The 14,185-nt window shown below is 37.8% G+C and overlaps 2 protein-coding genes across 2 annotated transcripts in view; one reads left to right on the top strand and one right to left on the bottom strand.

Moving 5' to 3' along the window:
• The first annotated feature begins 295 nt into the window (after positions 1-295).
• Positions 296-4,698, top strand: star2 (steroidogenic acute regulatory protein 2). The gene is made up of 7 exons (XM_038735718.1): positions 296-448; positions 576-683; positions 765-901; positions 1,041-1,199; positions 1,736-1,920; positions 3,217-3,310; positions 4,231-4,698. The coding sequence occupies exons 1-7, from the start codon at positions 385-387 to the stop codon at positions 4,333-4,335; spliced, it is 852 nt and encodes a 283-aa protein (XP_038591646.1). The 5' UTR covers positions 296-384; the 3' UTR covers positions 4,336-4,698.
• A 253-nt stretch (positions 4,699-4,951) lies between these two features.
• The window catches only part of LOC119915923 (A disintegrin and metalloproteinase with thrombospondin motifs 14), a 46,501-nt gene continuing 37,267 nt past the window's right edge, over positions 4,952-14,185 (bottom strand). Inside the window, exons 14-22 of the mRNA XM_038735717.1 lie at positions 13,047-13,170; positions 12,687-12,767; positions 10,762-10,925; positions 10,518-10,683; positions 10,048-10,180; positions 9,644-9,851; positions 8,367-8,496; positions 7,367-7,474; positions 4,952-7,238 (exon numbers count right to left, since the gene is read on the bottom strand). Of these exons, the coding sequence (XP_038591645.1) occupies positions 6,673-7,238; positions 7,367-7,474; positions 8,367-8,496; positions 9,644-9,851; positions 10,048-10,180; positions 10,518-10,683; positions 10,762-10,925; positions 12,687-12,767; positions 13,047-13,170 (1,680 nt within the window). The 3' untranslated portion in view covers positions 4,952-6,672. The remainder of the gene's footprint in view (positions 7,239-7,366; positions 7,475-8,366; positions 8,497-9,643; positions 9,852-10,047; positions 10,181-10,517; positions 10,684-10,761; positions 10,926-12,686; positions 12,768-13,046; positions 13,171-14,185) is intronic.

The raw sequence follows: 14,185 nt of genomic DNA on the forward strand, positions 1-14,185 counted from the left end.
GCCATGCTGATTGCATACAGTATAAACCTCTTACTCAATGCTTACTCTGTCATCATTATGGAATTTGGAAAGCAGAATTGTTTTGAGAGTCTGCGAATCTCTTAAATTAGGATATTCTAGTAGTAGCACATGTAGTTTAGGTTTAAAAGTGTGATTTTCAAACACTAAATAAGCTTTTACTGTTAAATTCCCCTCTCTGTCTTGCATCCAATGCTGTGTTTTGATTTATGAAACTCTTTTCAAGTAGCGCGGCCTTCAGAAGAGAATTCGGAACAGGTCCTATCTTCTCCTCTGGCCCTTATCTCAGTGAAGTGTCCTTCACTAGCCCTATAAAGACCTGAGACACACTCTGTTACTTTGCTGTCACTGCCGAAGACAGACAATATGCTGCCCGCTGTTGTAAAGCTCTGCTGTGGAATCTCCTACCCACATCTGAGGAGTATGGCAGGTAAACACTCCTAATAATGTCAGGAAAGATGTTTCTTCTTTATTCTTTTCATGCAAATGCTGCATTCTAGATAAGAGTACTGAGGTTTTGTTTTCCTTTTGCATCTCTTAAATGTTCAATCATGCAGGACTTCAACGCACAGCTGTGGCAGTGATAGGCCAGGAGATCACACAGCTGCAGAGATGGGGACAGGTCCAACATCACATGAGAACACATCCTGGATTAAAGTACAGTGGTAAGATACATAAATGTGTTGGCTTCATAACATTTTTTACAGTGTGGTTGTTGAAAGATTACTTAGAAGAATCTTTTGCAGAGCTCAAACCTGAAGATATAAAGCCTGTGCCTTTGAAAGAAGATCAGCTGTTCTATGTACAACAAGGCCAAGAAGCAATGAGAAAGGCTCTCAGTATGCTAGAAGACAAACAAGGATGGAAGGTCGAGATCACAGAGGTAACTTGTGAGTCATTTAGGTGCCATCCTGACTTAACGTGTTTCTTCTCCAATTTCCACGCTCTGAAATAAGCTGGACCTAAGTAACCACTGTGTTTTTGTTATTATATACATCCGCTTGTTTGTTGCTCCTTTTCAGAGCAACGGGGATGTGATCTGTAGCAAAGTGATGTCAGGGGACCGGAAAGTCTTCAGACTGGAGGCAGTACTAGAGGCCAGTGTGGACGAACTCTATGACCTCCTGTTTGTCAGAGTGGAGGAGATGCACCAGTGGAACCCGAGCATACAGCATATCAATGTAAGCTGCTGACATTTGTAATATGTTTTCTATTCTATATGTACACTTCTTGACTTTTGTAGTCTTTTTTCCCCCATATTTTTTCTTTTCTCTTACTATGTTTACTGTTATGCACCAAATTACTAATAGAAACTTCTTGTGTGTGAATACCTACTTGGCAATCTATCAATAAATCTGATTCTGATTCAACAACTCCCAAGAGCCTGCTGTTGATCATAAATTGCATAAACTGTGAAACCTTTAGCATACACAGTACTGTATACAAATACTAAATAAGCAGGCTCAGTTTAGAGGAGATCTGTATTTCTTTTTAATATTAAAAACTATATTGAACTCTTTTATCTTACTTTATATGGTCTAGTTTTCTGCACATTTCTGTTTATACTCATAATTCATGTCATGCTATTTATTTGCAGCAAGAAATGTATACTGCTAGACCTCTCATTGCATATATTGCAGTTCAATTCTATAGTCAATGCAGTGTTTTGCAAACAATATTTAATATATAAAATATTTAATATTTCTGTCTGTTTTAGGTTCTGAAGCATGTTGGACCTGATACGATTGTCACTCACGAGATTTCAGCCGAGACAGCAGGAAATCTGATTGGCCAAAGAGATTTCCTGAGTGTCAGACACAGTTGCAGACAAAAGTCCAGAGTTTATCTTGGAGGAGCAGCGATTCAGCTGGAATCCTTCCCACCTCAGGCAGGCTTTGTGAGGTAGGATCATGTGCAGAGCAGGTGCAACTCTGTTTAGGCACTAGGCATTAATCATCATGTGATATACAAATAAATATATAAATATATATACATAGATACATTCAACAGGTTCATTAAACTTTCTCTCATAAAACATAACGTCCAAGTAGCAAGATGTCAGAACAAAATGGAAAAAATCTTTGACTCCACAGTAAAAAATTGTATTTTTATTTGCTTTGACATTTTAATTTGGTCTGTGGTAACGTGCCCAGCACCGGCTAATATCAGTGGGCTTAAATGTCTGCAGTCATATCTCCTGTGTGTTAGATTTAATATTTGGCTGAGTAACTGTTACACATTTCTGCAGTGTTTCCAATAAACAAAACTAAAAGTCTACAGCCGCGCCGGCAGCTCTGTAAAGCGCTTAATAAGGAAAGGTTAACGGTCATGGTCATTAGAATTCATCCCGAGGAGGGCACGAATGTCTGTAACAAATTTATTTTCTTTTAATATTTTACCTTATTTTATTTTAATTTAATTAACTCACTTTGATTGAATTAATTTAATTAAATTGAGTTAAATATAATTTATTGGACTTAATTTAATAAAATGTATTTGAGTAAACATCATTAAATTCAATTGATTTATTTTATTTCAATATTTGATTTAATGTAATTTAATTCATTTAATGTAATTACATTTAGTTAATATAATCTAATTCAGTTGAGTGATTTTAATTACATTTCATTTATATAATTTCATTGTATTGTTTTAATTAAATTAAATCTAATTCATTTATTTGATTAAATTGCATTTTATATAATTTACGTCAATCTAATTAATTGAATGTAATCCAGTTAACTTCATTTATTTTAATTCAAGGAATTTGATGATTTATTTGTTGATTACATTTTCTATTTAATTTATCAATCTGAAATTGCAAAGTAACTAGTGACTAAAGTTACCAAATAAATGTCGTCAGGTAAAAATGACAATAATTGCCTCTAAACTGTAGTGGTCAAAAATGTAGCCTTAGTTCAGGCAGGGATGTATGGGCAGGGAGGTGGAACAGAGCCACACCGCCAAACATAACTACTGCAAGCAAATCAAGTCTTACTTTCCACCACTGCCCTAGAATCATGCTGCTAGTAACAATGTTTATGACATAAGGGCCTAATTAACTTGAATGAATTTCAATACATTGATAAACGCAATAAAGATGAGAGCAGTTCTAGTTTGTAAATAAAAATATACATAACGGAACCATTCCTAATAAACCTTGGCTGACTGCTAATGAGTTTGTTTGCATGTTTACAGAGCAGAGGATGGACCAACTTGCATTATCATACAGGCTATGGAAGAGGATACCAGAAAAAGCCACTTCACATGGCTTCTTAATATGGACGTAAAGGTAAATTTATATGTAATGTATTTTCCATTTTGTGAATGATAATTGGAAAAGCATTTGCAGACTCCAATGTGTGTGATATTCATTTATTACATTTCTTGTGTAATAAATTAATATTGTACAGATGGGAGTGAGCAGATGCTTTTTCTATTAGTTCTAAGCTCCAGCTCTTCCGCCAGGCTTATATCTGCTGAGCAGTGAGCTTCTTAGATTGGCCACACACCATCCAGCTATTTCAGTAAATCAATATACTAAAATGATGTACAGGTTTCAGTCTGAGGACAAGCTTTGTGGCATTATCACATAGAAATGTGAGAAAATATTTGTATTTCAGGTGAGGATATGCTCTTTAAGATGCTCTCATATATTCTCCCAGGTGAGGAATGGGTGGTGATGGTTTGCAGTAAATAAACTGCCGGGTTGGTGGAGCTAGATGTAGCTAGTGTTTAGTGGATTCACATGACTGACAGGAGATGCTTCATTTGACAAGAAACTGCATAGACATTATGATATAAATACAGTATACTCATACTGATGTATTATTGCTAAGTGGAGTACAGCTTTTATTATTTTTCTGCTATTTTTTCCCACCACTACTAATACTTTAAATCAGGCACTTAAAATCAGGATTTCTCTTTGATTTTAACCATTGTTTTTTCGAATCTGTCTCTTTTGAGTCCCACAATTCTATGGAATCTTTGTCTATCTATTTGTTCTATCTTTGTTGTAGAACTGCATTACTTTGATTTTAAAAATGTGGATTATGAAACCAGAGATGGTAAAACAATACTGAATGAATTAAATGCATATTTTAAAAAGGGAACTGTATTTGCACATGAACAGTGCATTATTTAATGTACAGCAGCAGGCTAGGCAGCTGAAAAAACAATTCAGGGGTTTAACAAATATAATGTTGTTCTCAGGGCTGGCTGCCAAAGTCCGTTGTCAATCAGGCTTTGCCCCGAGCACAGCTGGATTTCACCAGACACCTCCGTAGACGTCTCACAGCGAGTGCCACCCTGGACTGACTGTGTGACACCCACACCGCCAGCAGCACCCTGTCATCACTCACAGGAAAAGATAGAGAGATGGAGGCATGGTGACAGCCTGGCTGATCGACAGAACACTGCCCTTTTAGCGAGAGCAGAAACATTGCATGGAGGACATGCTCACTGTCAGAGACCAGTGTCAGCAGCCAAATGCCAGCCTGGAAGAAAGAAGCTGGTTAGTAATAGGAATTAATGTCATGGTGTGCCACTCAGACCTCATTAAGATTTCCTGATTAGGATTTCCTGATTAGGACTCATCATCACTCATGTGACTTATCGTCTGTTGACGCATTGACATCCCTGCATATGACTGGACAAAATTAATAAAGTGCTTGAATGTGTCTATTTTGCTTCCATTTTCACAATGTAAAAATATTTTGAACAGCCATCAATAGTAACATGACATTCCAGGTGCCTCTTCTCAACTCAAATACAGTAAATCTACATGCCGCAATTCAGGCAGAATAAAGCTTTTACAAATGTTTTTTCACATAGTCGTACCACTAAAAGGAAGCCAAGTAAGAAACATCTCAAAAGCTAAATATAACAACAGTACATGTATGCTAAATAGAGCATGTGAAATAACAAGAATTTCAGTTCTTTCAAACATGTTTTACTTTGTTCTCCATACCACTTAAAAATTCAATAAATATTAACATTTAAAGCTTTCATTCACGTACTTATATACAAGAACTATACAATAAACATAATGACGTTATGAACTGCAATGCAGGAATGGTGTAACAGTATGACCAACCACAGGCTGCAGACTTACAGCATCGCCGGTATTTTCCAATTACAACATACTTTCTGTAATCCTGGTTGTCAATTTCTTTTCATTGCTTGAAATTTACACTATATACATATTATCTAAAAACATATCAGTTACAAAAAATAACATAATGAGTTTTTTCATTTATCTTTTTGTTTTGAAAGCGTAAGTGACTGACATCCAAAACAGACACTGGGCATGCTAAAGTGGAGTGGGCTTACAAACAGTTATGATTTTTTATTTATTTATTTATTTATTTTTACCAGTGATGATAATCACCAGTAGTTGGATTTGGGAACAAACAACAACAAAAAAAGAGCACCGGGGACAGAGAAGCTATGAAGCTCCCTGCCGGGAGTGATGACCATGGAGTCTGGAGTGTGCCACTGAAATGATTATAGACTTAACAGGTGTTTTATTATAATCAGTTAGATACATTTTAAAAGCCATAATGAATTGATTGATTACATCTGCATTTAAATAATCTGAAATGAAACAATCTAAGTACAAATTATCAATAAAATACCAATTTGGACATTTTGGGAAATATGCTATTATTGATAAGATTATTTTTGTTTATGCACATGTTTTTCTTTCACACTTGCTTTGGCAATTTATATGTCTGTTTCCCATGTCAAAATAGCCCCACGGAATTTGATTTAATTTAACTGAATTGATACCAATCTCGTGTCTGTACAGCAAACGTAAAGCCCCGAGCTAGGAAGTGATTAGCCTAGCTTAGCATAAAGACTGGAAACAAGGGGATGTTCCAAAGTGAAGAAATACATCTATCAACACCTCTAAAAACTGTGAACAAAAAACCTAAAAATGTTGGTTTTAGGGGCAGTAGCTATTTCTTGGTGATGACGACCAAACCAAAATAGATTGCATATAGATTAAAAATATTTTTGCAATTATATTTTAAAATTCTATTAATTCTTAAAACAGAATAAGAAATTCAAATTATACATCTGCAAATTGACTTTGCTTTATTCAGTGCATCATTAAAATGTAATAAATATTTTTTAACTTAGCAATATATTAATTGATTATAAGTGACCACTGGCAGGGTCTATAATTTTTCTGGTGGCACACTCTAGTCTCCATAGTTGACACGTGCACCTCCAAAACCATGGCCTTTGACCTCTCCTCACATGTTCACAAAACAAGTTCAATAGTAGTTCTAATGCACTTGAAAAAACAGGCTTACACAAGTGTACACAGATAAAAACATGAATGTAGCAATGCAGTCATCACATTTTGAACACGTCTTGTAGTTTTAGTTTACAGCACCTGACAACTTTTTTTTCCCGTTTCATATTTGAAGCACAGAGGGCAGAGCGCCGCTGCACACGGATCACTCCGGAGTTTTGATGAGGTAACCATCACTGGTCTGGTCTAAGTTCACTGGCATGGAAAAACAAAAATCTTTGTAAAAAAGAAATAAAATATCTGCAGCGAGACTGCGAGTCTATTGGATGCTTCAAAGGGTGAGCTGATGTATGAGACTCACTGCCCAGCACGTTCACAACATCGCTCACTGTTCATTTCTGAGCTGACAGGGTTCTGTGACTCGAGTCCCTCTCGGATCCTAAATTGTCCCTTCTTGACCTGGCAGCAACTGGGCCTAAAGTGCTGTTTGGACTGTGCTCTTTAGAGGCACCTCCACTGGAGGCTGCTGTGGGCCGTGTCGGCCCTGGAGGTAGAAGAGGCCCCGTGTGTAAGTCTCCCTTTGCAGCTGTGAGGAAGGAGTCGCTGGTGGGACCCTGGGTCAGAGCAGCACCCGTCGATGGAGAGGCTTCAGCAGCGGTAGCCGTGGTTGGCACCGGGGCAGTGGAGCGAAGCCGTCTGCCAATGGCTTTAGTGGTTTGCGGCGGGCTCTGGGTTGTAGCGGATGCGGGAGCCTTGGGTGATGCAGGGTGAGAAGGAGTGGAGGTCTCAGTTTCCAATGAGGACACTGGTGTGTTTTGGAAGTCAGGACTATGTGTGTCAAGGTTGTCTTTCTTGTTGCAAGACTCACAACAAAGCTTATTATATCCAGGAATGGAACAGTAACGTGCAAGAACCTCCATTTGACAGAAAATAGATTTATCCCCCAGACATGGCTCATCTAGTAATAACAGGTGAGAGGACATCATTAAAAGCAACATTTTAGAAAGAAAAAAAACACTTCTTCTGTAGATGTTTATCTTTAGATTACAGTGATTGATTTCTGAAACAAATTACAAATTGACTTACTTGAAGAGATTTTGTGGACAGGGTTTTCAGGAGCCCTTTGGTGTACAGCTTCGTCTTTTATTGAGGAGTTATCCATTGTTTCAATGTCAAGAGATGACACTGGCTGTCCTGGAGGAGAGGACAAAATTAGGCTGAAAACTCCTAAATAAGACTTTAAACGGCAGCTATGAGACCCAAGAAAAAATAAATACACTTTATCTTCTACTATAAGAAAACAGAGCAGTGTTGTTAGAAACCTGTATAAAAGCGTTGTTATTTTTCAGAATGCAGTGCACAACCTGGACTTCTTCTTCGTGTGTTTGACAAAAAACACTTTTCACTCAGCAGGGAAACAGAAAAAAAGAGGTGGTGGCTCCAACCTCTTTGAAGTGAAAGCGATGGCAAACTGCAGGAGGGAATCAGTGCAGAAATGTTTTGACAATATTTTTTTAGTTCAGACAGTTTCCTTTAGGTATTCACGGACGGTTATTTGTAAGGTAAATTTATTAGTCATTTTACAACAGGCTTGCATAATGAACTAATTAATAAATATAATTAAGGACTAAGTGTAGTTAGACCACCTAGTGTAATCATCAAACAAACAGAATAATGTATTCAATCACATGATGTTTATGTAAATGGCATCCCAGGGTGATGAAAAAGGTTTTGGCCTACAATTTGCGCCAATTTGACGTAACTGCTGTGAGTAAGTTGACTGTTTCACTGTGAACTAAATTTGCAATTCTAAATTTTGATACTGGCTTTGAGAAAAACATCATGTACTATGTGAAGTATCTGTAATTAGGCTTGCTTAAATCATACTCCCAGAGGGTTATGCCTAAATGTGCATGATGCAGCAGACATTAACCACCTACAAGTTCTTCAAAAGAAACATGAAATCTATCGCATCCGTTATGAAAATGAAATGACCTGACCATACAGAGGCAGTGTAGGTAAGACAGGCAGCAGAACTGATACATTTGAGAATATTATTGCTTAATTACATGCATGTGAATCTCACCTGGACAAGAACTGAGTTTGCAAATGAGGACTGTTTCTGGCTTCTCGTCCTCACATTCGCCAATGGTGTTGTCGCTGGCCTTGCAAACCACCTGTCTTTGCTGAATCCCCTCGCCACAGGTCACCGAACACTGCCACAGCACCAACACACACACACACACACACACACACACACACACACACACACACATGAAGACACATGTTAAAGCTATAGGATGCATGCATCCAAACTGTTGAGCATTAAGATATTCACACCTATTCAAATGAAGTGATAGCATCCTTCTATATTTTAAGCTCATTGTTTTCAGATCTATTTATCTATTTATTTTAAATCAAAAAGAGAGACTGATTTAAATTGATATACACTTTGACTTTATGTATCCAAATCAACACATTCTCACTTCCAACTTGTCACATGTGGACGCTTGGTAAAGACCCCTTGGCATCGGTTTTTAATGCCCCGCGTACCCAATTTGCGTCATTTTTGGCAATTTTAGCAATAATAAATATGCAAAGTCCAGTTAGACTTTCAAAATAAACCTATTGGTCAACATTTTGAAAGGTTGCAATTTTGTTAGGTCTCGGCACCAGAAGTACTTTATCAGGGTTAGGAAAAAATCATGGTTTGGGTTACTTACATTACTTAAGTAACGCAAGTTAAGTAACTTAAACAATCAAAAAACAATCAATGGTGACTTTTTTTTCTAGCTCAGAAAATTGACCAGTAAGAGAAATTCCACTGATTATGCTAAAAATGGGAAATGGTAAGACTCCAATGAAGATATGTTGCAAAAAAATAAAAGTAGTCTTGGTTAGGGAGAGAAGAGACATATTAAATTTCAGTGCCAATCCTATGTACAGTGAAAATGTAAATATGGCTGTAATAACATGAATATGTAAAGATATCTGTGTCTTTCAAAGTTAGTAGTATTCATGTAGTTAAGAGTGAAAGGAAAGTATCTGAATAACTCTAGGCAAATTTGAGCAACGATATTTGGTCAATAATTTGTGAAATGTAATTTAAAGTGCATCATTATCAAACAGAATTTAAATCAGTGTCAGGTCAGATATGTCAACCATACCTCTTTTACTCCTCAATCTGAATGAGTCAGATATTGGAAAACAGTTACCCAGGAGTTAGCAGGTGTAAATATTTTGTAACAACTAATGGCTACGTAAGAATTGGTATGTGTGGTGCAACCTGCTTTGATTCAGTCAGGCTTAAATCTCCCCTCAGTAGACATATATGTTACAACTAAGTTTGAACTCCTCACTCACCTGAGACCATGCCCCTGTCCTCCACTGGGCGGGGCATATTGTGTGGTTACAGGCTCTCCTGGTCTCTGGGCGATCCTCAGTGCAGTGTTTGCTGTGGACAGGCCTGTTGGTGCCGTTGTGGAGCGCCTGCATGCACTGCACCACCCTGGTGTGGTAGCCGAGCTTCCCGCAGGTTTTACTGCAGGGACTCCACTCTTCCACCACCCACCTGTCAGCACAGCAGGCTTTTTGTTTTTATATAACCGCAATTACAATTTTTTTCTCCGCTAGTCAAGAATGGCACTTATATTCCCTCTAAATTAGCATACATCTTATCAGGGTGGACATATTATTATTATATCACTTTTGATGCCACACTAGCTATTGAAATATTAAAGCATTTTCTATCATTAGAGATCACTCACGTGGGCTGGCTGCACTCTTGGACATTGCAGCGTTTCCGGATGGGTTTGGGCTTTTTGCTGGTTTCACAAAAGTTACGATGAACCAAACGGCTGTCACTCTTCCTTCTGCATCCATATTTTGTGTACTGTATGCCTAAAGGATACAATTATAATTTGCTCTTTTAATAATAGATAATTATTTTGATTTACAACAACTAAAAACAGAGAAAAGAACCACATTTTCAGACAGGAAAAACTGGTAGCAAATGTTTGTCAATGGACACTTGGCCTAAATTATTTTAATGACTATCAAGACTGTCAACAAATTTGATTCAACTCATTTTTTATTGACCAATCATCTCAAGCAGTCAATCAGTGACATTTTCACTGTAGACCACCAACAAAAAGATGAAAGAACTTCACAAAAACCAGATGAGATTCATCTTTACTGTTGCATGAACACACACCAAGTTAAGACTTGCAGTACTGACCTCCCCCACAATGTTTGGAGCACTGAGACCAGCTTTTCAGTGCCCACTCATAAGTGTCAAGTTCAGCCAGAAGAACATTGTTGTTGGTAATAAGCGGTAACAGGTCCTCATGTATGATATACTTATATGTCAAGCTGATCTTCGCGTCTTCTTCCTGGGGAATTACCTGCAATGAGGTGAAGAACGTTTTTTAGAGAATCAATGAAAAAAGCATCGTAAAAAGTGATGACCCAGCCCCACTCACCAGCACTACAATGCCTTCATGCAGAGGACCAGATGTTTTCAGGGTCTCCTTCTCACCATCGATGGAATACTCCCATTGTAGACCATTTTCGATGAAGGTCTTTGATTCAGCGTCTTCACTTTTTGCATTGAGTATGAAGTTTCCAGTAACTTGATTCTTCACAGCTGTCAGTAATGAGGAAAAACAGATGTTTATGCTCATGTGGTGGGAAAGAATTTGTGCACATCGTGTTGTTTCTAATTTCATTCATTAAAAATCTCAAAAATTGAAACAGAAATTCAGATCAACCCTCCTCTGCCGTGTCAGTGTCTATTTTCAGATTTCTCCAAGTTGTGGGTCATCTCTTCTTCCCATGAGGTAATAAAAGCCAGAGAGGAAAAGAGAGGAGAAAAGAGGAGAGGGTTTGGCTGAATGCCACAGTGAGCCTGACTTACCAATGGCAGTTGCACAGAGAGCTACAGTAAGCTCAAACACTCCTTCTTACACCTGAAGACATTCTAGAGCTCCGGTCTTATTATAATTTCTGACACACTGCTTTTGCTCTGCATTTACAGATAAAGCCTTGGACACTGCATCTTGGTCTAACTACTCAGCTACTCTACATTCAGCTCAAATTGAAAGCAATTAGCAGAATAGCACCTGGGATGTGACTCATCAGCTGTGTGAATTGCATTTGAAATAAAGTAGACTTTAGCTTAGAAACAGCACACCATGTTCGATGAGTTGTCCTTTAGCTTCAGCAACACGGAACGAGAAGTGTCAAGTTCAGACGGTTGACTGACTTTTGCAGACTTTTCCTCAATAGAAACTCTTTCTTACACTGATCTGGATAGACGGTTGATTTTGATAACATTTCTGTGTAAAACAGAAAAGGCTGTGTAACATCTCACACACCAGGGTGCATCCCTCCCGGGTATGTGTACTGTATGTTAATTATGCGTAGCCGTGATATGGCCTTATATCCTGGCATTCTGGTTATTCTCTTAAAGAAATGCTCGATTGGAAATCTATCTTTTGAATATCAAATATGCTCTTTTAGCTTGAAAGCTGGCTCTGAAAAGTTTGTAGTTACAGTGCAGAGTCTGTACATTAAAAAGCATCTTGTGTGGTTTTCCTGTATTCACCCTGTGGTAGTCTGTACAGAAGCCAAAGTCGATGTGAGTTTGTTGACATTTTTTGTGATTTTACATTATTATTTATGTAAGGGCTCTGTATAATTGCATTTACTAATTTACTCATTTTCATGTTCGGCTGCATGTTCACCGCTTTCAGCATGTATTTCTGTCTCTGGAACTGTATGGTCCGAATCTACGATTGAAAGCGACTACTACCCCCATGTTCCTGTTCAGCACCCGATGCTAGAATTATTAGTCCTATTATTATTATCATTATTATTGCTAGAATTATTATTAAGTAGTAGAAGAGGTGTAAGTGTGTGTTTGTGTGTTTGTGTTTGTGTTTGTGTGTGTGTGTGTGTGTGTGTGTGTGTGTGTGTGCGCGCATATGACACAAGCTCCACTCTATCATTGTCACATTCCCTGTCAGCCAACCTGCCAGGCAATCAGAGCTCAAACTGTCATGCATAGCCTGAGCCTTCTCCAGCCCAGGTTGATCATCCATTTATTTTTCCATGCGTTTTGGTTGAACTGACCCTTTCATGTCATTCTTTATTGAGTAAAGAAGTTGAACTTGCTGATGCCATTGACTGGTACAGACTACAATGCACCAGTAAATTATATTACACAGCTAGCCTTACAAGGTAAAATAACCCCTGCAACTTCAGTCATGTGACATGGTCACACACACCCACACACACATAAACACACACACAGACAGACAATTATACTCTCAAACCAACTGTGTAATTTAGCACCAGTAATGTCATGTATTTCCACTGTTGGAAAAAAAATGTAAGACATACTGACCAATTATATGAGGGGAGGTCTCGTTCTCTTCGATAACTATGTGGCGGGCTCCTATTGGGATGTCGAACATTTTCAGCATTCCTAATAAGACAAAGAAACAGTACAGTACAGCTGGGAGCATAGCGGACACATATTCTGGGCTGGAATAGCAGCCAATTATTTCTGAATCGAGACAGAAAGTTCTGTTCTTTTGATCAAAGTGAGGGATAAGGAGCAGTGGCCAAACAGAGAAGATTGGGAGGATGTGTTTAAAGCCTCCGGATGAATGATTTTGAGGTTAAATGATGACAGCATGTCATATAATGGACCATCTGAAGCAAAGTTTCTTAGCAATGACTTGTCCAGTTAGTTGATAATTACCGTTCTTTTTGGGTGTTTTGGTGAGTGTCAGCTTCACAGTGCGACAGTGGGAGTTGTCCCCTTCACACACTCCACATTTGTCCTCTTGTTTGTAAGAGCCGACCTCCTTGTCGCAGCCTACATGCTGTGAGGGGAAAGAGCAAACACAGTAAATCAAACTAGGGCAATGCAGCATTTGACTTTTATACAGACTCAGATTATCCCACTGGGAAAATGATGCCATGAGAAAACATTGCACACATCTGTTTTGGAGCCCGATGATGACGACAATGATGGTGATACATATTGGAAACAGACCCAGACATAACAGGGATGTACCCAAAACAATGAGCAGCTGGCCTGCAACAAGAAAAGTCTCAACTTTATGTCCAAGGTGAAAATTTAGACAAAATAATGTCTGTGTGTGTTTGTGCTAGAGAAGAGGGTAGAAGTGTGCAGTTTTCCCTTCACAATTATTTATAGTATAGTCATCAAATATTTGCAAAACTCCTTCTAAGGGCACTATTTTCATCATCAAAATACACTCTATTAAAGGTCAAGGCAAGGGGAAATTGCATTTCCAAACTCAGCTCCTTGTCAAGTGATAATTATTATTATATATTACTACTGGCCTCACAAGGATGCTGATCTCTGGCATAAAACTTGAAAATGACTTAAAAAGGCAACACCAAGTGTTTAACAAAACATAAAAATAGTGCACTTTAGTATCAAATTTATTTTGTAGTGTTATCAATTTTTTATTATATATATATATTTATTATGTTATCTAAAAAAAGGATAAAATGCATATATGTGCTATTTATATAAAACAAAATACATTTGATACATTTTTTATTAATGAAATGTTTAGACAAGCTTTTGTGTCACTGCATTTACAAAATGCCAATCGACGGCAATTGAGACTTGACTCTCTCTCTCTCTCTCTCTCCATATATATATATATACCTTTATTTTAACAGTAATGCTCCATTAAGACACAGTCTCTTTACAAGGGAGTCCTGTATAGCACAATTTTTCAACCATGAGTTGAAAAACAATGCATCACGTAATACAAAAGTTAAAATACAATAAAAATTTACACAAAATGTACAAAATATTTACATAGACAAAAATGCAATGAAAAGACTAAATGTAGAGCT

This window comes from Micropterus salmoides, unplaced genomic scaffold (genome assembly GCF_014851395.1).
Source record: "Micropterus salmoides isolate LMB-PRFRI ecotype aquatic unplaced genomic scaffold, ASM1485139v1 Ms_hic_scaffold_21, whole genome shotgun sequence".
Classification (NCBI taxonomy): domain Eukaryota; kingdom Metazoa; phylum Chordata; class Actinopteri; order Centrarchiformes; family Centrarchidae; genus Micropterus; species Micropterus salmoides.

Bases quoted from the DNA above. Each gene is read 5' to 3' on its own strand.
- star2 (XM_038735718.1), top strand. From the start codon at position 385: ATGCTGCCCGCTGTTGTAAAGCTCTGCTGTGGAATCTCCTACCCACAT. The intron at 449-575 runs GTAAACACTCCT...TCAATCATGCAG, and splicing joins ACATCTGAGGAGTATGGCAG to GACTTCAACGCACAGCTGTG. The intron at 3,311-4,230 runs GTAAATTTATAT...TGTTGTTCTCAG, and splicing joins TTCTTAATATGGACGTAAAG to GGCTGGCTGCCAAAGTCCGT.